The 23805-nt window shown below is 46.7% G+C and overlaps 2 protein-coding genes across 2 annotated transcripts in view; both read right to left on the bottom strand.

Annotated features, from left to right (window-relative positions):
* The window catches only part of LOC137537096 (zinc finger protein 208-like), a 220123-nt gene that overhangs the window by 8856 nt on the left and 187462 nt on the right, over positions 1-23805 (bottom strand). The gene's annotated exons all lie outside the window — the stretch shown is intronic.
* Positions 10712-17342, bottom strand: LOC137535274 (uncharacterized). The gene is made up of 6 exons (XM_068257093.1): positions 17297-17342; positions 12378-12497; positions 11742-11927; positions 11245-11445; positions 10984-11118; positions 10712-10898 (listed from the first exon to the last, which is right to left on the bottom strand). Exons 2-6 carry the CDS (start codon positions 12471-12473, stop codon positions 10713-10715), a joined length of 804 nt encoding a protein of 267 aa, XP_068113194.1. The 5' UTR covers positions 12474-12497; positions 17297-17342; the 3' UTR covers position 10712.

The raw sequence follows: 23805 nt of genomic DNA, 5'->3' as shown, positions 1-23805 counted from the left end.
TGCCCCAGTATACCAGTATAATTAGTGTCAAGGTGACCAAGTATAGTTGCCCCGGTATAGCAAGTATAGTGACCCAGTATAGCTAGTATAGTGCCCAGTGTGCCCCAGTATAGCTAGTATAGTGCCAAGTGTGCCCCAGTATAGCTAATATAGTGCCAAGTGTGCCCCAGGATAGCTAGTATAGTGCCCCATGATAGCTAGTATAGTGCCCAGTGTGCCCCAGTATAGCTAGTATAGTGCCCAGTGTGCCCCAGTAAAGCTAGTATAGTGCCCCAGGATAGCTAGTATAGTGCCAAGTGTGCCCCAGTATAGCTAATATAGTGCCCAGTGTGCCCCAGGATAGCTAGTATAGTGCCCCATGATAGCTAGTATAGTGCCCAGTGTGCCCCAGTATAGCTAGTATAGTGCCCCATGTGCCCCAGTATAGCTAGTATAGTGCTCCATGTGCCCCAGTATAGCTAGTATAGTGCCCCATGTGCCCCAGTATAGCTAGTATAGTGCCCCAGTGTAGCCCACTCCCCCCGCGGCTGCCAATCCTGTTACCTTATGAGCTGGCGGCCGCTTCCTGTCACAGATTCCCGTAGCCGCTCTCCTCCGTGCAGCATCTTCAATTTACAGCAGCGCGTCGCACGGCTGCTGTAAGGAGGGAAGGAGGAGGGGCAGCGGTTCCCATGGTAACGGCGATCGCCACTACAGGAAGCCGCTGCCCTGCCTCTTTCCCTCCTTACAGCAGCCGCACAGGAAGCGCTGCTGTAATAGGAGATGCTACACAGAGGAGAGCAGCTACGGGGAATCTGTGACAGGAAGCGGCCGCCAGACCCGCCGCGGCCCAGCTGGAAACTGCCCACGGACCGGCAGTGGGCCGCGGCCCGGTGGTTGGGGACCCCTGCTCTACATCACAGTGAGCAGACACGTGGCAGCCAATCAGGCTGCACTCCCTCCTGGAGCCCCAATCCCACCCCCACCTTGTAAAAAGCAGCAGCGTCGGCCATGATCTCACTCTGTCTGCTGCTGTAGTGAGAGAAGGGAGAGGAATCTGCTGCAGAGATAGGAAAAGCTTAGTTAGGTCTTGTTAGCTTGCTTTTTGCTCATATTTGTTGCTAAAGTACCCCAAAACAGCTCTTTTGAGAACTAATGTTCTTCTGATTTTTTTTTTTTTTGGTGTGGCCCACTGACACTGCATATATACAGCCCTGTCTGTCGCAGCTGGCCCTTGCTAATTGCTATACTGTGTCAGGCCCAGCACATTCAGTGTATACCTTTCACTGGCACTGGACCGGTGTGTGTGACAGGCAACTGCACATTGTATTGTGTAATACCAGTCTGTGCATACCTGTAAGTGCACATTGTTAATACCTGCAGTCACTGCAACCTTTTCACTGCACCTGTGTGACCGCACATTGTAATACCTGCACAGCAGTCACTGCAACCTTTTCACTGCACCTGTGCTACCGCACATTGTTATACCAGCAACACTCACTGCAACCTTTTCACTGCACCTGTGTGACTGCACATTGTATTAGTCAAGTCAGTGCATACCTTTCACTTTATCCCCCCCAATATGTACAAAACAGGCAGAGGCAGAGCAAGAGGCAGACCACCTGGTAAGTCTGTTCGAGATCGTGCTGTCATGATTTCGTTCGGCCCTGGATCAAAGTACAGTGTTCAGAAGGCACGCAACGTAGTTGACTATTTAACACAGAACACCTCATCTTCCTCAGCTTCCGCACGGAACTGTGACATATCTTCCTCCTCCTGCTCTGATTGTGGCACCCCACTTAACACTCAGTCAGCATCCATCAAAGTGCCATCATCCCAGGGCTCAGCAGTGTGGAAAATTTTTTGTGCGTCTGCCTCAGATAAGAGCAATGCCATCTGTACTCTCTGCCTCTGAAAATTGAGCCGTGGAAAAACCAAGGGACAACTTCTTTACGAAGGCACATGATGACAAAGCACAAACTGCAATGGGATGACCACCTGAGGAAAAGCAGCACAGAAAAGCAAATCCACACACCGCAGTGGAAGATACCAGGCTGCAATTATTTCTCAAAAAAGGCAATATCCAAACTGTACTGTGATGCTGAAAGGTAAGTGGTGGTGTCATCTCTGGCACACAGCGTTGGGTCAAGGGTCCATCTGACCATGGATGCCAGGTCTGCAATGCACGGTCAGGCCTGCCCGAAGACTAAGTCAGTCCCCATACACAGCATCTCTGCCTGCACACCTTGTGACTGCCTGCCCCACTAAGTCGGTCCCCACACAGTATCTCTGCCTGCAGGCCGCTTGACTGCCTTCTCCGCCACCGCCAACAGGGTCCAGGATTCCAGGTGGATTCCTGAATTTTTAAGGCCGCTGCTAGCAGCAGCCGCTAACAAAAACAATAATATTTTTTTCTGGTGCGTGTACATGCCTGCCTAATTTTTCTGGCTGCACTGCGGCTGCAACAACAAAACAAAAGGCATGTACATGTGCCAATTCCCCTTTGTGATCATTACCTTGCTGCAGTGAAGGGGCTTGCGGATCACAATGAAGCAATGACCGCCGGCTATATGAGTGTGTTGGGGGGCACACCCAAGATAATAAGGTCGTTGCTTCATTGTGGACAGACCAAATTCGATCAGCTGGACAGTCACTGTTGTTCTATCACTGAGATACGTCAGCCCGGCGACCATATGGGCTTGAAAACCGCCATCGTCTGCACTCTTGCCATTGTGCACACCAGTCCAGCATGGCCATCACTACAGAAACAGCTGTTTGCGGTGCGTTACACATTGAGTTTGGTCTGTCAGTGTGAAGCAGTACATTAATTACACTACCTGACTGATGTATACACACGCAAGATGTTTTAAAGAACTTTAGGCCTCCAATTTAGCAATGCATTGTGATTTCTGCCTTTTAGGAATTATAACGCTGCTGTGCGTCAAATCCGGATTTTTCCCCGGGACTTTTGGCATGTATCCCACTCCGCCATGCCCCCCTCCAGGTGTTAGACCCCTTGAAACATCTTTTCCATCACTTTTGTGGCCAGAATTAATGTTTGAAGTGTTTGAAGTTCACCTGTCCATTGAAGTCTATGGCAGTTTGCAAAGTTCACCGGTTCGCAAATTTTTTGCGGAAGATCGCGAACCACAAATTGGAGGTGCGCAACATCTCTACACGCTATGTGGAGCATGTATTTTTGTATATTGTAGGAAGCATCTGACAGAGTGGAGAGCGCAATTCAGCCTTTATTGACGTTTTACAACCAGAGGAAGCCCTTTTTAGGGTGAAACATGTCCATGTTGGGAATTTGTTGATGTGATTTTATGTGGCTATAACCAGTACGGTGTTGGGAGGTGGGCTTGCGCTTCTGTGGGTGTGCTGTTTCTCCCCTTCCTGTGGATTTTTAACATCCACCCAGCTTACCTTACCCCTGTGACCTTTGCATTTTTCATTGCTAGTTCTGGAGTTCCCTTATTAAAGGGAGATAAAGGTGCTACTACATCCTGTATGTCCCACGGTTTGCCCTTACCATCCCTTTTGTCTCCCAGAGTGGTTACACAATGTGTTGTCTCTGCACTAGCACTTTAGTAGCCCTTTGACTTTTTAAGCATACAATTAAAAGCTAAGCTTTATAATTTAGAGTGAGCTTTAGTCTGTAGACAGTGTAATGTATGCTTGTAGAGCAATGTGGGTTCACTTTCTCCTATTGTTCCCACTAACGGCCGCGCAGAGCTACTTCGTGCACAGGACCACCCACATCGCGCGCAGCGCGGCGAGACAGTAATTGATGCGCCGTTTCGGAGGTACCCTATGCGCCGTTTTCGTACAGGGCAGCGGGTGCGACAATAAAATCGCACCGCGCACTATTACTGTCCTGCCACGCTGCACGCGATGTGGGTGGTCCTGTGCGCAAAGTAGCTCTGCACGGCCGTTAGTGCGTGCAGAGCTACTTAAGGGGCACTAAAGGCTTTTCACAGCGGCGCTAACACTTAGCGCCGCTTTGTGAATCAAGCCAATAGACTCTATATATAAAGCTGGAACTGCAAGTTTGCTAAATGAGAAACCCGGATGGGACTGTGTAAAGCGGTGAATCAAACCATTGGAGTAGTAAAATGGTCATCTATGGGAGATTAAGGCATCTGCACTTTTTACAATCAGGAATATTTTTTGTATGATTTTTATACAGATTTTATACTGTCACTGCAGCGCTGTCAAGAGACGGACTTCCAGCACTATTGCCTGATTACACCTCAGGGGACCGGTTGTCTGTGCATATACGGGTGGCCCTGGATTGATTTATCTTTTTGGAGCTGGCTTTTGAACAGAACAATAGACTAGTGTAGGTGTGTGAATGGGTAAATGTGGAAGCAGTGAGATGTGTGTTGGTGCCATCAGAAAGTACAGGTCCTTCTAAAAAAATTAGCATATTGTGATAAAGTTCATTATTTTCTGCAATGTACTGATAAACATTAGACTTTCATATATTTTAGATTCATTACACACAACTGAAGTAGTTCAAGCCTTTTATTGTTTTAATATTGGTGATTTTGGCATACAGCTCATGAAAACTCCAAATTCATATCTCAAAAAATTAGCATATCATGAAAAGGTTCTCTAAACGAGCTATTAACCTAATCATCTGAATCAACTAATCAACTCTAAACACCTGCAAAAGTTTCCTGAGGCTTTTAAAAACTCCCAGCCTGGTTCATTACTCAAAATCGCAATCATGGGTAAGACTGCCGATCTGACTGCTGTCCAGAAGGCCATCATTGACACCCTCAAGCAAGAGGGTAAGACACAGAAAGAAATTTCTGAACGAATAGGCTGTTCCCAGAATGCTGTATCAAGGTACTTCAGTGGGAAGTCTGTGGGAAGGAGAAAGTGTGGCATAAAAAGCTGCACAACGAGAAGAGGTGACCGGACCCTGAGGAAGTTTGTGGAGAAGGACCGATTCCAGACCTTGGGGGACCTGCGGAAGCAGTGGACTGAGTCTGGAGTAGAAACATCCAGAGCCACCGTGTACAGGCGTGTGCAGGAAATGGGCTACAGGTGCCGCATTCCCCAGGTCAAGCCACTTTTGAACCAGAAACAGCGGCAGAAGCACCTGACCTGGGCTACAGAGAAACCGCACTGGACCGTTGCTCAGTGGTCCAAAGTACTTTTTTCGGATGAAAGCAACTTTTGCATGTCATTCGGAAATCAAGGTGCCAGAGTCTGGAGGAAGACTGGGGAGAGGGAAATGCCAAAATGCCTGAAGTCCAGTGTCAAGTACCCACAGTCAGTGATGGTCTGTGGTGCCATGTCAGCTGCTGGTGTTGGTCCACTGTGTTTTATCAAGGGCAGGGTAAATGCAGCTAGCTATCAGGAGATTTTGGAGCACTTCATGCTTGCATCTGCTGAAAAGCTTTATGGAGATGAAGATTTCATTTTTCAGCACGACCTGGCACCTGCTCACAGTGCCAAAACCACTGGTAAATGGTTTACTGACCATGGTATTACTGTGCTCAATTGGCCTGCCAACTCTCCTGACCTGAACCCCATAGAGAATCTGTGGGATATTGTGAAGAGAAAGTTGAGAGACGCAAGACCCAACACTCTGGATGAGCTTAAGGCCGCTATCGAAGCATCCTGGGCCTCCATAACACCTGAGCAGTGCCACAGGCTGATTGCCTCCATGCCACGCTGCATTGAAGCAGTCATTTCTGCAAAAGGATTCCCGACCAAGTATTGAGTGCATAACTGAACATAATTATTTGAAGGTTGACTTTTTTTGTTTTAAAAACACTTTTCTTTTATTGGTCGGATGAAATATGCTAATTTTTTGAGATGGGAAATTTGGGTTTTCATGAGCTGTATGCCAAAATCATCAATATTAAAATAATAAAAGGCTTGAACTACTTCAGTTGTGTGTAATGAATCTAAAATATATGAAAGTCTAATGTTTATCAGTACATTACAGAAAATAATGAACTTTATCACAATATGCAATTTTTTTTAGAATGACCTGTAATATTGACAAGCAAAACAGTGACAAATTTGTTTTAAGTTACAATTTTAATAAATGTTATACAGTATATAATCATTTGTGGTGAACAGTAATTACTGTTGAGGCGCAGGAGGTTAGCAATTTAAACATTGTTCCCCGATGCTGTGAAAAGCATGATGGGATTTCTGATGTTGTTGTTCTCGTTCTGCTGTTTTGGCGCAAATTTGTTTTTTGTTTTTATTTTGAATTTGAGATTTGAAGCCTAGCGTGCGCAGCTAGGAGGGGTGATCAGGACACAGGACTGTTGGAACTGTGTCTTATGCTCCCTGTCACTTCCTTTCAACCAAAAAGATAGCTGCCCCCATGAGATCACAAACATTTGCCTGTTCTTTTAAAACAGGGTGGGTAAGAGATCATATTACCCATCTATTTTAATTAACATAACTAATGGAACTTAGTAACAGTATGTTTGTTTAGACTGAAGTTTCTCTTAAATTATTATTATTTAGTGATGCATGTAGGAAGTAGAGAGGAACCGGCACTGCTTCAAATCCTGCTTCATTTATCTCCAAACTTAAAACATATGTTCAACCAGGCAAAACTTAGTTACATATATAAGTGGATAGGTGTTGCAAATGCACATACCATTGCGGGTGAGAGCTGATTAATGATTACAACTCTGCAGGGAGGGGAGACCCCAGACAGATCCCATTATATCATATCCTGTTACCACTGCAGCTATGTACACACACTAGATGACGTTCTGCCAAAACAGCCTATCCCTAACTGTGGTCAATCTGTGTACAGTAATGTACAGTGACCATTATCAGCTTATTACAGGCCGGTAACACTAAGTCACCCTTACTGTGACCAATCTGTGTACAGTAATGTACAGTGACCATTATCAGCTTATTACAGGCCGGTAACACTAAGTCACCCCTACTGTGACCAATCTGTGTACAGTAATGTACAGTGACCATTATCAGCTTATTACAGGCCGGTAACACTAAGTCACCCCCTACTGTGACCAATCTATATACAGTAATGTACAGTGACCATTATCAGCTTATTACAAGCCTGTAACACAAAATCACCCCTACTGCAACCGATCTGCGTAAAGTAATGTACAGTGACCATTATCAGCTTATTACAGCCCTGGTGTACTACCCATACTCGCAACCTCCAGAGGGTAACACGCGCCACTGAACGGAAATGGAGGAAAACACGACTTAACCAGGATTTCCTACAGTACAAGGCAAACCTGCTGCAGTTCCACACTGCCCTCGCTGATGCGAAGCAGGAATACTTTACCAAGCTCATCGGAGAACAAGCTTCCAACCCCCGGCGTCTTTTTGCCACTTTCAACTCCCTGCTTAAACCCCCCCCCAACCCTCCGTTTCCACCCTCTCTGCCACAGATTTAGCCACTCACTTCACCAACAATATTGTCTCCACCTGTTAGGAAATATCCAATCTTCAATCTTCACCTCCCACGACCTCCCATTCAGCTCCTCCACCACCCTATCCTCCCCTCACCTCCTTCACTCCTACTACCATTGAGGAAGTCAACCACCTACTGCAGACTTCCCATACCACTACCTCCCACCTTTCCTCACACAATGTAACCCACCTCATTGCCTTACATCGGTGCCAAGCCCGGTGCTCCCTGGCATCCATACAGCTCCACGCTGCTCTCACTTTACATTCAGAAACTGCAGTCATATGTTTTGGGGGAAGGTCAGGAACATAACGTCAGCTGACTGGTGGAGCCGAATCCCAGCCGGCCCTCAGAAAGCCCTCCACATGCATCATCCAAATAGCAACAAGCCCCCTCCTGGCTGGACACAGACCCAGGGGGACACTGCAGCCGAGACCCCAGCTATCTAACCTGAGAGTGACACAGCCAGCCTCCTAGCCATCCCATGGACAGGAACATAACTGACAGGAACTTCCTGTCACATGCTGATCCCTCCTGGCTTGACACAAACCCAGGGGGACACTGCAGCCGATACCCCAGCTATCTAACCTGAGAGTGACACAGCCAGCCTACTAGCCATCCCATGGACAGGAACACAGCTGACAGGGACTTCCGGTACCGGGCTTTTATGTGTAGGGGGCTTATTAATATTCAGAGCTTTATTCTGTCCATAGAATTGTGGAAGGCTTATCTGTCAGGAGTCGCTGTCCTGGACACAACACTGAGAAATAACCTCTGTATCAGGGAGGGAAAATTGTGCTTTGCATCATTAGCTTTTTGGTTCCTTGTAGCCAGTTAAAAAAATATAAGTGGTTTTATATCTCCATAATACCTCTGATTCCCAATCCTGTAACCCCCCCCCCCTCCCCCTGAGCCTACATCAGCCCCTCCCTTCTCCTGAAAGCCCAGCATGGGGGAGGGGGGTGAGGGGCTGTGATTAGAGCTCCCTTTCCATTAAGAGCGGTCCAGAGACCACCTCATACTCATTTATAAACTTTTATAAACATATTTAAACAATAGGATGATCCATTTTCCCAAACTGAGACACGTGTGCTTGTAATGTTTCTCCAGACTAGAATTGCTACAGCTCCATCCATTGCTCCAACTTCAAGCTGTACACAAGTTGGAACTACATTTGCATCAACTTGAAGAGAGTAGCCATTCATTGGGCGACTCTAGTGATTTGTGCAGCGATCTGTACACACTGCTGGTTATTGCAGCTATGAGGGTGTCACTCCCTCCTGGTCAGAGTCTCTGTTGGTCAGCTCTAGTGATTTGTGCAGCGATCTGTACACACTGCTGGTTATTGCAGCTCTGAGGGTGTCACTCCCTCCTGGTCAGAGTCTCTGTTGGGCAGCTCTAGTGATCTGTGCAGCGATCTGTGCACACTGCTGGTTATTGCAGCTATGAGGGTTTCACTCCCTCCTGGTCAGAGTCTCTGTTGGGCAGCTCTAGTGATCTGTGCAGCGATCTGTACACACTGCTGGTTATTGCAGCTCTGAGGGTGTCACTCCCTCCTGGTCAGAGTCTCTGTTGGGCAGCTCTAGTGATTTGTGCAGCGATCTGTACACACTGCTGGTTATTGCAGCTATGAGGGTGTCACTCCCTCCTGGTCAGAGTCTCTGTTGGGCAGCTCTAGTGATTTGTGCAGCGATCTGTACACACTACTGGTTATTGCAGCTATGAGGCTGTCATTCCCTCCTGGTCAGAGTCTCTGTTGGGCAGCTCTAGTGATTTGTGCAGCGATCTGTACACACTGCTGGTTATTGCAGCTATGAGGGTTTCACTCCCTCCTGGTCAGAGTCTCTGTTGGGCGACTCTAGTGATTTGTGCAGCGATCTGTACACACTGCTGGCTATTGCAGCTCTGAGGGTGTCACTCCCTCATCGTCTCTGTTGGGCATCTGGCCAACATCAACAAAGCCAAACACAAGAAATTCCTCCAAGCTGTTCGATATGATTCTATAACATGAATAAGCTGCTGATGTTTTGTACCTCAGTGTTTCTGGATGTGTGTCTGGATTGTCAGAGAATTGAGGGAATTATTTGCAGGTTTACTGACTGTCCTGATATAATGCATTATTATAGTAACTGTAGCCGGTTTACACATGGTATCCATATTACTTCTCACGTATGTTTTGCTGTGGATTCCAACCACACTTTGATCAGGCAAAGTTCCCCAAATCACACCAGTTGCCCACACTAGGGATATGGTAAGTAATACTCTTACCAGATCTGTCATTTGTCTATTCACTCCCTGCCTGGAATTCCTGCATTATGGGGGTAACTTCAAGCTCATTGGAATTTGAATACTTGCAAATACCTTCCGTTTATGAAAGCATAATTGAATTTTTAGTTTAGAATTAATAGTTGATTTAGTAAAGGGACTTTCCAGCTACTTTTCACTTCATTCTCCCCTCCCCCCAACAACATCTCCCGCATTCTTATAGCCCTTCCCCCCATTTACTGGTGTCATGTGATCTATACTGTGCCCAGCAGGGACATATTTCTTATAAGTTTATAGCATATCTAATATTTATCACTCACCAATGCTCATCCCTGTAATAGTGTCTTCCTCCTTAGATGTCCTCATCATGTGACCCTGCACCATAGAATGCTGATCACTCCTCACATACTTCTCTTCTTCTTCCTCTTTACTTGTCCTCATCATGTCTCCCTCCTCCATAGGCTGCTGATCACTCCTCATATACTTCTCTTCTTCTTCTTTTACAACAACATCCACATGTCTCAGTTCTCCATCCTAATTGCACAAAATTAGAGTTAATTTAATATGTGAACACAGACAAGAGCATAAACAAAAGGAAAGAATGTCCCAGAGTTTGGTGTCTCTGGGGACCCTCAGCACCACCTACCTGATAGTGGTGGAGGATGGTGGGATCTTCCTGTGGACAATCCTGGGAATAAAGAGAACCTGTACATCTCTGTGGTGGGTTTCTGTTACTGGACCCATCTGTAGGAAACAAACACACTGAATTGGGCCCGATCAGTTCACTTTTTCTCCTTAGTTTTCTCCTAGGTGATATTTTCATATTACATATAAAATGCCTTTTAAAGACACCAGCAAGCAAGAAAATACTCAGAAATATCTTGACAGTACCTTTTCACCTACTTTGTGGTACTTTTTCAATTGCAAAGTGCAAACGTTATTTTAAACAGAAGACAAAATTATCTAGTAGGAGAAAATGAAGAGAAAGTGAATTGGATTGCATACATTGTCTCTATGTGATTATTAGATGATGGTGGATCTAGGTTGACCTCCTAGGTTGTACTGCTCTCTCCTTTACAAGAGATGAAAGTCTCCTCTTACCTGGTGATGTGAGGGGCGGCTGATTCTCCATCTTGGCGTCTTTGTAGAGGTCCTTGTGTCCTTCTATATACTGCCACTCCTCCATAGAGAAACAGACAGTGACGTCCTGACACCTTACAGGAACCTGACACACACAGTGATATGGTCACCACACAAACACACCATTTGCTGTTACTGGATAATGTCCCATAATTCCCAGGACTGCTCACCACTCCTGTCAGCAGCTCCATCATCTTCCTGATGACTTCTAGAATCTTCTGCTTATTCTGATTCTCTGAAATTAGGAAGTGAGGTGAGGGCACTGTGATGGTCACATGATCACCAGACTTCACTGTAGGAAAACTCTGTAAAGAAATACCAAAAATATTGTTATGTGACCTCCCAGGATCCTCCTCACCTCTTTAGTCATCGGCATGTTTAATTAACAGAGAGAATATAAATGTAATGTGATCTCCCAGAATCCTCCTCACCTCTCCAGTCAGTAAGTTGATGATATCCAGGGTGAGGTTCAAAATTGTCTCATTAAAATCAATTTTTTGTTCCATCTTGACCAAACTCAAGCTTGTCTGATTCTCCATCACGGCGTCCTTGTAGAGGTCCTTGTGTCCTTCTATATACTGCCACTCCTCCATGGAGAAATAGATGGTGACATCCTGACACCTTATAGGAACCTGACACACACAATAATAATAATAATAATCATGCCAGTATTTGTATAGTGCTTTTCTCCTGTTGGCGAGGCAGCCACTAGCGTGCCCTCAGTAGACAGTAGCAGTGTTAGGGATTCTTGCCCAAGGACACCTTACTGAATAGGTGCTGGCTTACTGAATAGGAAGAGCTGAGATTTGAACCCAGGTCTCCTGTGTCAGAGGCAGAACCCTCTGACATAGAAGATAGATAGTGTCACCATCCAGACACACCCCTTGCTGTTACTGCATAATGTCCCATAATTCCCAGCACTGCTCACCTCTCCTGTCAGCAGCTCCATCATGTTCCTGATGACTTCCAGAATCTTCTTCCTCTTCCTCCTCTCTGGTGTCAGGGAATATGGCATCAGGCAGTAATAAGGGGACACTGGGATGGGAGATGGTGTGTGCAGAGAGTCCTGCGGAGTTAATGGTGCAACAGATGCAATATTTGGTAATTTAAACCCCTATTAAAAGAGAGAAAATGACAGTTAAGGCTGTTTTCCTACAAGGATATTACATTTTGCATGTAGTTTTCCATATACAAACCGTCATGCTGGCTTACACTTTCATTGCTGTGCATTTTTCCATAGCAGAAAAATAATAGGATTCTCATCCTACACGTATATAAAATTCAAGTATCCTCCTCACCAAGTGTGTGTTTTGATAGAAATAAGAGTGATGTCATGTGACCTCCCAGAATCGTCCTCACCTTTCTGGTCAAGTGTGTTTTATAAACAGAGATAAAGGATGTAATGTGACCTCCCAGAATCCTCCTCACCTCTTCAGTCAGGGGTGTGTTTCATGAATAGAGATAAGAGTGATGTCATGTGACCTCCCAGAATCACCCTTACCTATCTGTTCAGGTGTGTGTTTTATTAATAGAGATAAGTGTGACCTCCCAGAATCCTCCTCACCTCTCCAGTCAGCAGATAGACGATTTCCAGGGTACAGTTGAGTATCCTCTTGGTCATGTGACTCTGATCTTCATCCATCCTCAGTGATGCGGTCATGTGATCTGTACAGGATGCTGCTGCCTTTTGATAGATAAGTGAAGGATAATCTAGGCTTTACAACTGTCAGTGGTAAAACTACCAATACATGATCCCTCTCCCCCAGCACATATTGTGAGGACACTGGTTGACCTGGGCTCTGTTTAATGCTGACAGTTGAATATCGATACCATAATATTACCAATATTTTACTATAAATATACCTGTGCCAGCATCCCCATTTCTGTCATTGTAGGGCCATGCACGGTGCACTATACTCACAGTGTGCTGCAGTCCTGTCCTCTCTCTGCCTCCTCTCCAGCTGGCCTTCTCTCCTCACATCCACCTCCCACTGTTACCATTCCTGTGATGTTACAGCAGTGCTGGTAGTGGTAGATGGATGAGGATATGAGGAGAGACAAGGCAGAGAGGCTAATGGGAGCAGAGGACTGGAGCACACTGTGACAGCTATCTACAAACCAATATATATCCTTCCTTTTACTACTCTGCAAGGAGGTGGGGGAAGGTAAAAAAACTGGAGTGTGGACATGGCTATACTGGGGAAGAAATGGCATTACTGGGGTGGGGGGACATTACATACTTGAGGATAATGGCAATGCTGGGGGACACGGGGGGGGGGGGGGGGGGGGCACAACACATAGCTATACTGGGAAAGAAATGGCAATAGTGGGGTGGGAACATTACATATTGGAGGATGATGGTATTGCTGAGGGACATAGCTATACTGGGAAATAAATGGCACTGGGTTGGGCGACATTATATACTGTAGGATAATGGCAATTCTGGGGGACACAGGGAGGACATGGTTATACTGTAAGCCTATGCGCACCTCCCCATCACACACAGGGCATCATTTTTAGTTTTTAATTAGGGCTAAGGTATCCTTTAATGCATACCTGTAGTTACACATGTAGGTGCAGTTATTTTTTTTTCCCCCATAGTGCATCAGAAACTAAAGTGGGCTACCTAACTAGGATGTCTGGATACAGCACAGTGCTCCTCCAATCCACACTGGCAGCTGTAACCCATAGGACTATCATCTGATATCTACATATAGAAGCTTAGGGGAGACAAAGGGGAGGAGCTTCTGATAGCAGGGGGCGTGGTGATATGAGGGTATGACTGTAATATTGGAAGCAGGGCTGTTTTAAGGCGTGGGTAAGATGTATCATCCCTGGGGTGACATGGCAGAGGGGGAGAATGAGGCAGCCCATGCAGCTGAGGGGTCAAGTACCTCCACAGAGGACACATGCGACCCGTCCTCCTCTTTCTAGGCATTCCGTCTGTATGGTGCCAGAGCTGTCTGTTATGTTATGACAGATGTACCACAGAGACCAAACACAGAGGAGTAGGGATGAGCCCACACAGTTTTGTGAGAAGAGAAGTTGTACCCACTATTGTCCAGCAGGGGGTCACAGTAGAGAGGGTTAATTTACCTGGATGTTGTATTGTTTATTGTATTTGTAAAGCACCAACACATTATGCAGGGCTGGACAATAAACACGGATACATACAATGGTAGGCAGATATAGCATAGTACAAGGTTACAGAACAAAAACATGAAACATGATCATGTGACTTGGGAGCTGGGTGTAGAGATCTATAATTCAAGTCTGAGTCTGTCCATTGGGAAGGTGCAAGTGATGAGGGTACATGATCAAGTAGGATATACTAAGGAAGGGAGAACACTGCTGAAAGCTTACAATCTAAGGGAAGGGGGTAGGGACACTCTAGGTATGGCTATAGAATAGGTGTACAGTGGAGGGAGTTATGGCATGGTAGAGGGTGGGTAGGCCAACTTTAAGAGGTAAGTTTTGACAGGAGGTGAGAGGGAGTTCCATAGGGTATGGGCAGCTCTTGAGAAGTCCTACAAGCATGCATGGGAGTGGGAAATGCACAAGGCAGCCAGGTGAAGGTCACTGGAGAACCGGAGGGGGCGGCTTGGAATATATCTATGAACAAGCTCTGAGATGTAGGCAGGGCAAGGTTTGTACACAGATTTGAAGGCCAGGCACAGAATCTTGAAGCTGATTCTGAAGCAGATAGAGAGCCAGTGTAAAGCTTTGCAGGGGAGAGATGTGGAAGCAGAATGGTGTGAACAGTTGAGGAGTCTAGCTGACGCATTCATGACTGATTGAAGGTAGTCAATGCAGTTCAAGGAGAAGCCTGACAGAAGGGCATTGCAATAGTCTAAATAGGAGATGATGAGGGTGTGGATGAGAAGCTTGGTAGTGTTCAGGGTTAGGAAGGGGAGGATCTTAAAGATATTGCGAAGGTGGACATTGCAGGATCTGGTGATGTTTTGGATGTGGAGGCAGAGTCTGTGGGCCTGGTAGGCAGGGTGGACAGTCATGTTGTTGATTGTGAAATTAATATCTGGAAGGGGTGCAGAAGCACAGGGCTGGAAGATCAGGAGCTCAGTTTTGCCTAGGTTGAGCTTAAGAAATAGTGGAGAGTCAGGAGGCAGCAAGAGGGGACCTTTTGCATGGTGAGGTGGAGAGATCAGGGGTATGGAGTTAGATCTGGGTGTCATCGGCATAAAGGTGGTATTTGAAGCCCAGAGATGAGATCACTTTGCCAATTGAGAAAGTGTATATTGATAACCAAATAGGGCCCATGGGGACACCCACTGAGAGGGGGTTGGAAGAAGCCATTAGGAGGTCATGAAGAAGCAATTTGAGAGGTAGGAAGAGATTGATTCCAAGGTGAGATCATGAATGCCAAAAGGACTATAGGGATTTGAGACTATCAAAAGCCAAGGAGAGGTCCCAGGAGGAGCAGGACGGCGTAACTTGCCTTCAGCCCTTAGGAAGGGCTGTTTCTGTTGAGTGTGCAGGTCAAAATCCAGATTGAAAGGGGTCAAGTAGGAAATTGGTGTTGAGGAATTTAGTTACATTTTAATGGACCTGCTGTTCAAGGAGCATAGAAGCAAAGGGGAGACGGGAGATTGGGAGGACATGGCTATACTGGGAAAGAAATGGCTTTACTGGGGTGTGGGGACATTACATACTGGAGCATAATGGCAATGCTGGGGTACACTGGGGGACATGGCTATGCTGGGGAATAAATGGTCTTACCGGGGTGGGGGTTTTGTTACATACTGGAGGATAATGGCAATGCTGGGGGACACAAGGAGGACATGGCTATACTGGGGAAGAAATGGCATTACTTGGTGGGGACATTATCAGATATAGGATCAGGGGCATTGCTAGGCTCCTGAGGCCACCACACTGCCAGAAACAGGCCTTCAGGGATGTTAGTATGCCATAATCCCTGTCTGGCATCCGGCCAAGCAGGAAGTGTTGCTCACGTCCTGTTGGGCATTTGATGATGTGCACAGAAGCGTATTGTTAAAGTTCACTTCCGCACATGTGCAACACTGAAACCTGCGGCGGGTTTTTTAAAGACACCATAGGCTTACATGACTTCAGGGCCGATGTAGATTGCCGCAGGAGCCGCACGGTGATGTAGGTATGGACACGCGTTAGATAGGGCACTTCTGGTGCAGCGTACCGAAATGTGGGGAGTGTGAACTCCCCCATAGACTTTCATTAGGCTGCAGTGAATTTACCGCACCACCTCAGTGTGAAAGGGCCTTGAAGGATCCATGGCACTGATACCTGCTGCGCTGAGAAGTTGGCATGGCCACACATTAGTGCATAGGTGTTCATGGGTGAAGCCAAACTGGCAAGAACTTAGCAGCGGTCTAAGTAAGCCTGCATAGCAAAATGTTTGATTAAACCCCCTCTCCATTAACCACTTCACCCTGTGAGTTGTTTTTACCATAAAAGGACGTAAGTAATTTTCTCCTGTAGCAAACATTAATATCACCCCACCCCAGTAATCCTTCCTGTGTCCTCCAGCATTGCCATTATCCTCCAGTATGTAATGTCCACCACCCCAGTAATGCCATTCCCAGTATCGCCATGCCCCCCGTTTCCCCCAGCATTGCCATTATCCTCCAGTATGTAATGTCCCCCACTCAAGTAATGCCATTTATTTCCCAGTATATTCATGTTTTTCCTGCGTCCCCCAGCATTGCCATTATCCTCCAGTATGTATGGAGATATACACATCATTGGAGTCCAGCAGTCCAGAGGAGGTGAGAGAACTTTCATTGCACATTCACTCTGCTAGACTGTCTGGGGGAGCAGAGGATGGGGAAAGTGGGGGTCATGCTAGCACAGAGGGGGCTGTTGCGGGACTCGGTACCATACCTCCAAACCCCGGACAGTTTCTGGTGAATCAGGACAGTTAGGAAGTATTCTATGTATTCTATCCCAAACACCAGCCAGACAACAAACTTAATTTCATAACACACAGGACAAATAATAATAATAGCAATACTTTTATTGAGATCTGATGAATAGATTAAAGATCAAGTTTTTTTCTTCAATAAAAAATATTATGTAGGTCGATTAGAATTCAATCATATCACCCACCACAGACTAAACCCACTCCTGCGTGTGCTACAGTAGTAGTGGCTGAATAACGTCATCTCCTCTGACACAGGAGACTGGGGCTCATATCCTGGCTGCAGCAGCAGCTAATCTGTAAGGAGGGATGGGGCAAGACTCCCTGATTCTCCAATGTGGCTGCTGTATATCCCCATAGTGGCTGCAGCTCCAAAGCACTGTGACCCCCAGAATAGTGCTACAAGTGTTACTGTTTATACTGAAAACCAGCTTTATTTATAACAGGCGCTAACACACATACAGAGACACCTAAACATGCTGCTCAATCTCACATCCATCCTACATCCCGCACAATGCCCAACAGGGTAATTCTGCTGTTTGATGGTATAACAAAAATCATACGATTACCTCTTCCAACCACGTGTTCTCTCCAATTCCTATTGCGTAACACCACTTCCTGCCTATGGGTTCATTACTTCCTATCTGTGCGTTCCACCTGGCAGAGGTGACATCACCATCTTGTGGTGAAAAGGCTAACTGCAGCCTCGATTTCTGGAATCACCTGCACTCCTTCAACCTTTATTTTTACTACGACTATTATTATTATTATCATCATCTGTCACTGCAAAACACCCTAATCTACAGACACATTATACTGTATTTTTATTTATACAGTTGCAGGATATGTAGAACTGCCATATGGATGTGGCTCCATAGTAACAGGAAGTGTCAGTTTCTTACACCAGACTGGGAGATAGAGGCAGAATCACTGGAGAAATTGTCTGGACTGGGATGTTCACTTAATCCCTTAATGAGGAACTGTTCTTAAAGAGAACCCGAGGTGGCATTGTATTACGTTAGTGGGGCACAGAGGCTGGTTGGGCACACTAACACCAGCCTCTGTTGCCCCATCGTGTGTCTCAAAGACCCCCCTGTTCGCCGCTATACCCCCTCAGTGCTGGCGACACGCAGCGTGTCGCCAGCACAATGTTTACCCTAGCGCTGTCTGTCAGCGCTGCTCCGCCGCCTTCTCCGCATCGCCGCTACCCGCCCTCCTCCCTTCCCTCCCGCTGATTGGAGGGAAGAGACGAGGGCGGGTAGCGGCGATGCGGAGGAGCGGCGCTGACAGACAGCGCTAGAATAAACATTGTGCTGGCGACGCGCTGCGTGTCGCCAGCACTGCGGGGAGTATAGCGGCGAGCAGGGGGGTCTTTGAGACACACGATGGGGCAACAGAGGCTGGTGTTAGTGTGCCCAACCAGCCTCTGTGCCCCACTAACGTAATACAATGCCACCTCGGGTTCTCTTTAAATAATAGAATGAAGATAATTGCTTATTTATTATTTAGTCAGTGTTTGCTTATTGTAAAATCTTTCCTAACTGGCTCACTCTGATTTACATTCTGAATTGTATGTCACATCTTTACTGCTGGCAGCTGCACCACTGCAGGGGCAAACCCAGGATTTTCAAGGGGGGATTCCTGAAAGGTTTCCATCAGCCACGCACTATACAGTATAATAATAATATGGTAAGACATCATACTGGGTACACATAATGCAATTTCCCATCCGACCCACCGACAACAGGATCGATCAGGAGCAGGTTGGATACAGATAATAATGAGGACAGCCGACATTGCTAATGAAAGGGAAAGTGAAGCATTCACACAGCAGGGCACAGGGCTGTGCTCATACCTGACTCTGTTAGTTCCCCAGAGCTGCTCCATGCTATGTACACATGCTGCTGCTCCATGCTCTGTACACACGCTGCTGCTCCATGCTCTGTACACACGCTGCTGCTCCATGCTCTGTACACACGCTGCTGCTCCATGCTCTGTACACACGCTGCTGCTCCATGCTCTGTACACACACTGCTGCTTCATGCTCTGTACACACACTGCTGTTCCATGCTCTGTACACACACTGCTGCTCCATGCTCTGTACACACACTGCTGCTCCATGCTCTGTACACACACTGCTGCTCCATGCTCTGTACACACACTGCTGCTCCATGCTCTGTACACACACTGCTGCTCCATGCTCTGTACACACACTGCTGCTCCATGCTCTGTACACACACTGCTGCTCCATGCTCTGTACACACACTGCTGCTCCATGCTCTGTACACACGCTGCTGCTACATCTAAAGTCAACAGTAGTAGAGAAAGAAAGGAGGCAGTGCTGTGAGCTGCTGGATGCCTGCAGATAGTGAGGAGTGCTGATGGGTGAAAATTGCTCTGTTACAGAAGAGGAAAACTCCTCAGTGGTCAAAATGTCAAAAAGGAAATACTTAAGTAAGGAGAGGCAATCCTCTGGATCCTACAGAGGCCTCCCACACTCCATCCTCTGCTACCCCGTTGCTGTCCGCAGACCCTCCAAAGATTTCTGGCAATGGCTTGTCAAAAAACTGATTGGGGCCGTCTTCCAATTCAAGCATGGGAGTGGCTGTACTGCACCAGCACGAAAGGCTCCGTGCTGCTACACTGAGCAGGCGCAGTACAGCCACTCCCAGACTTGAAGAAGAGGGCAGCCCCCTTCAGATTTCTGACAAGCCTTTGTCAGAAATCTTTTTTTTTTTTTGGGGGGGGGGGTCTCCAAGCAGCAATGTGGAAAGCCCCTATAGGATCCAGAGGCTTCCCTCTTCTCAGCCAAGTACAGCATTTTTTCTTTAATTTATTTTTTTTACAATATATTTTTAGTGTAATTTTTGAACATACAAGAAGATATGCATAGGAAGAGACATATATTCATAACACTTAACAGCGTATTAAAGTACAACAGTTATTCTACAATAATAATATACCGAAGTGTAGATGATATGTGAACTTCCAATATATTCTGGATACCCTTAAAGAGAATGCTAAGGATCTAACAGATATTTGTTATAGGTATCGAAGGTGTATTACTTAGCTTAAACCAATATATGGTGAACATTAGTATGTATAAGGAGTCTAAGATATAAAACATGTGGGAACATCCCGGAACCTAAAAGAAAGGAAAAGGTAGTTGTCCTCAATAGCGATAACCTTGTATGATTTAGGTTTACCTACATTAACCTAGGTCAGGTAAATCTTTGATCATAATATCTAGTAGTTTCATGCACATAGTGGTCTTGAGATTCATGCTTTCTTTTGGGAGCTAGGCTCAGTAATATGTGATAATGTGTTGAGATTTATTCAGGGAATAGGTGGCCATGTTATTGGAGTACCATGGGATGTAGCAGGTGGGTTGGTTATAGGTTTCAATTTAATTTCCATAGTCAGATTAAAATTCTACACTTTGTTGAAGGCGGGTCAAAGATGGAGGAGTGTCTAATCCCCAGTGTGAGACAATTAAGGTCCTTGCTGTATTTAACAATAAGGAAATTCCTGGTCGAGAACAGGTAGGGAAATCATCTAGGCCTATATGCAGTAAGGCTAATTTAAGTGATATTTTAATAGGGGTTTTGGATGTTAACTAAATTGTTTTAGTAATGTATTCCCAGAAGGACTGGATCTTTGGACAGTCCCAGAATATATGGGTTAGAGTGCCTTTATGTGAGCAATTTCTCCAGCAGAGTTCCGAGTTGGAGGGTGAGAAAAGAGCCAGCTTTCTGGAAGTATAGTGCCATTTAAGTAACATTTTTTGATAGTTTTCCCAATGTGCCATGCATTTGGAGTATTTGCGGATGTCAGATGCCTTTATTAAATGGTGTAGTTGTATTTGTGTAGAAAGGTCATTCGACCAAGTCAGGCAGTATGTATTCAGTTGTTTACTGAGCTGACAAGATAGGGTTTTGTACCAGATACGGATACCTCCAGATTGGGAGGAGGAAGAGTTTATGGGTCTAACTATTGATTGAGGTAGTTGGGGTAGGGAGATCTTTCGGTGATTGATTGCATGACAAATTCTGTGGTAGGAGAATAATTAGTCTTGGGGGAGATTATAATTCTTCTGAAGCGTTTGAAAAGAGTAGAGTTTCCCCTGATTTAATATGTCGTTGAGGTTGTAAATCCCTTGGGTGTGCCAGATACTGATGTTTATATCCGGTATTATGGATAGGAGAGCTTTTAGGGGGGTGGTTAAGATTGTGGTATCGCTGTGTTGTAGGGATGAAGATAGCAGGTGTGTCCAGGCTAGTATGGACGCTTGTATTGTGGGGTAATCTGATTGGGGCATTGGAAGTTTTAGTAAGGCCTGAAATATGATGTCTCTTGTATTTTGCTTTAGTAAGCTGTTTTCTAATTGTAGCCATCATTTATTTTATGTACAGGACCACCATGCTGTTGATAGATCTAAAATAGAAGCCCAGTAATAGGATTGCACACAAGGCAGTCCTATGCCTCCTTGGTAGGTAGGATTGGTTAATATGTCATGGGAAATCCTGTGTTTCTTATTATTCCAGATAAAGCTGAGACAATTGCCTGTAGTTTGGAGAAATAGGATTTAGGTAGTGGAATGTTTATTGTTCGAAACATATATAGGATTTTTGGTAATACTTGCATATTGTAGGTCGAAATTCTTCCCATCCAAGACAACTCGAATTTAGCTATATTTTGAAAATCTAGAGTGATTTGTTTAACCACTTGCCGACCGCCCACAGCCCATGGGCGGCGGCAAAGTGGATGCCTAAAGGACCGCAATACGCCTTCAGGCGGCGCGTCCTTTAGGCATGCCGGGGGAGCGATCGCGTCATTGATGACGCGCGCTTCCCCCGGCAACTGGCTCCGCCCACCCGCCGTAACATCCCGCCGGCCATACGGAAGCGCCGGCGGGATGTTAACCCCGCGATCGCCGCATACAAAGTGTATAATACACTTTGTAATGTATACAAAGTGTATTATACAGGCTGCCTCCTGCCCTGGTGGTCCCAGTGTCCGAGGGACCACCAGGGCAGGCTGCAGCCACCCTAGTCTGCACCCAAACACACTGATCTGCCCCCCCCCGCCCACTGATCGCCCACAGCACCCCTCAGACCCCCCCCTGCCCACCCCCCAGACCCCTGTTTGCACCCAATCACCCCCCTAATAACCCATCAATCACTCCCTGTCACTATCTGTCAACGCTATTTTTTTTTTTATATCCCCCCCTGCCCCCTGCCCCCTCCTGATCACCCCCCCCCCCACCCCTCAGATTCTCTCCAGACCCCCCCCCCCTGTGTACTGTATGCATCTATCTTCCCTGATAACCTGTCAATCACCCGTCAATCACCCATCAATCACCCATCAATCACCCCCTGTCACTGCCACCCAACAATCAGCCCCTAACCTGCCCCTTGCGGGCAATCTGATCACCCACCCACACCAATAGATCGCCCGCAGATCCGACATCAGATCACCTCCCAAATCCATTGTTTACATCTATTCTCTCCTCTAAACACCCACTAATTACCCATCAATCACCCATCAATCACCCCCTATCACCACCTGTCACTTTTACCTATCAGATCAGACCCTAATCTGCCCCTTGCGGGCACCCAATCACCCGCCAACACGCTCAGATTGCCCTCTGACCCCCCCTTATCAATTCGCCAGTGCATTAATTACATCTGTTCTTCCCTGTAATAACCCACTGATCACCTGTCAATCACCTGCCAATCACCTATCACCCATCAATCACCCCCTGTCACTGCCACCCATCAATCAGCCCCTAACCTGCCCCTTGCGGGCAATCTGATCTCCCACCCACACCATTAGATCGCCCGCAAACCCGCAGTCAGATTACCTCCCAAATGTATTGTTTACATCTGTTATCTTCTCTAAACACCCACTAATTACCCATCAATCACCCCCTATCACCACCTGTCACTGTTACCTATCAGATCAGACCCTAAGCTGCCCCTTGCGGGCACCCAATCACCCGCCCACACGCTCAGATTGCCCTCAGACCCCCCCCCCCCCTTATCAATTCACCAGTGCATTAATTACATCTGTCCTTCCATGTAATAACCCACTGATCACCTGTCAATCACCTGCCAATCACCTATCACCCATCAATCACCCCCTGTCACTGCCACCCAACAATCAGCCCCTAACCTGCCCCTTGCGGGCAAACTGATCACCCACCCACACCAATAGATCGCCCGCAGATCCGACATCAGATCACCACCCAAGCGCAGTGTTTCCATCTATTCTCTCCTCTAAACACTCACTAATTACCCATCAATCACCCCCTATCACCACCTGTCACTGTTACCCATCAGATCAGACCCTAATCTGCCCCTTGCGGGCACCCAACCACCCGCCTACACGCTCAGATTGCCCTCAGACCCCCCCTTATCAATTCGCCAGGGCATTATTTACATCTGTCCTTCCCTGTAATAACCCACTGATCACCTGTCAATCACCTGTCAATCACCCATCAATCACCCCCTGTCACTGCCACCCATCAATCACCCCCTGTCACTGCCACCCATCAATCAGCCCCTAACCTGCCCCTTGCGGGCAAACTGAACACCCACCCACACCAATAGATCGCCCGCAGATCCGACGTCCGATCACCTCCCAAGTGCAGTGTTCACATCTGTTCTCTACCCTAAACACCCACTAATTACCCATCAATCACCCCCTGTCACTGCTACCTATCAGATTAGACCCCTATCTGCCCCTAGGGCACTCAATCACCCGCCCACACCCTCAGAATGCCCTCAGACCCCAGCCCTGATCACCTCGCCAGTGCATTGCTTGCATCTATTCCCCCCTCTAATCACACCTTGAGACACCCATCAATCACCTCCTGTCACCCCCTAGCACACCTACCCATCAGATCAGGCCCTAATTTGCCCCGTGTGGGCTCCTGATCACTCGGCCAAACCCTCAGATCCCCCTCAGACCCCCTTCCGATCACCTCCCCAGTGCATTGATTGCATCTATTTTCCCCTCTAACCACCCCGAGACACCCATCAATCACCTCCTGTCACCCCCCTAGCACTCCTATCCA

The sequence above is a fragment of the Hyperolius riggenbachi genome, chromosome 10 (genome assembly GCF_040937935.1).
Source record: "Hyperolius riggenbachi isolate aHypRig1 chromosome 10, aHypRig1.pri, whole genome shotgun sequence".
Lineage (NCBI taxonomy): Eukaryota > Metazoa > Chordata > Amphibia > Anura > Hyperoliidae > Hyperolius > Hyperolius riggenbachi.
This window is presented reverse-complemented; position numbering and strand designations above follow the sequence as displayed.

What these genes read in the sequence shown, in the direction of transcription:
- LOC137535274 (XM_068257093.1), bottom strand. Translation starts at nt 12,473, where the DNA reads ATGACCGCATCACTGAGGATGGATGAAGATCAGAGTCACATGACCAAG. An exon ending in TCTATCTGCTGACTGGAGAG is followed by an intron (nt 11,928 to 12,377) that starts GTGAGGAGGATT and finishes CTCTTTTAATAG; the next exon opens with GGGTTTAAATTACCAAATAT. An exon ending in TGGAGCTGCTGACAGGAGAG is followed by an intron (nt 11,446 to 11,741) that starts GTGAGCAGTGCT and finishes TGTGTGTGTCAG; the next exon opens with GTTCCTATAAGGTGTCAGGA.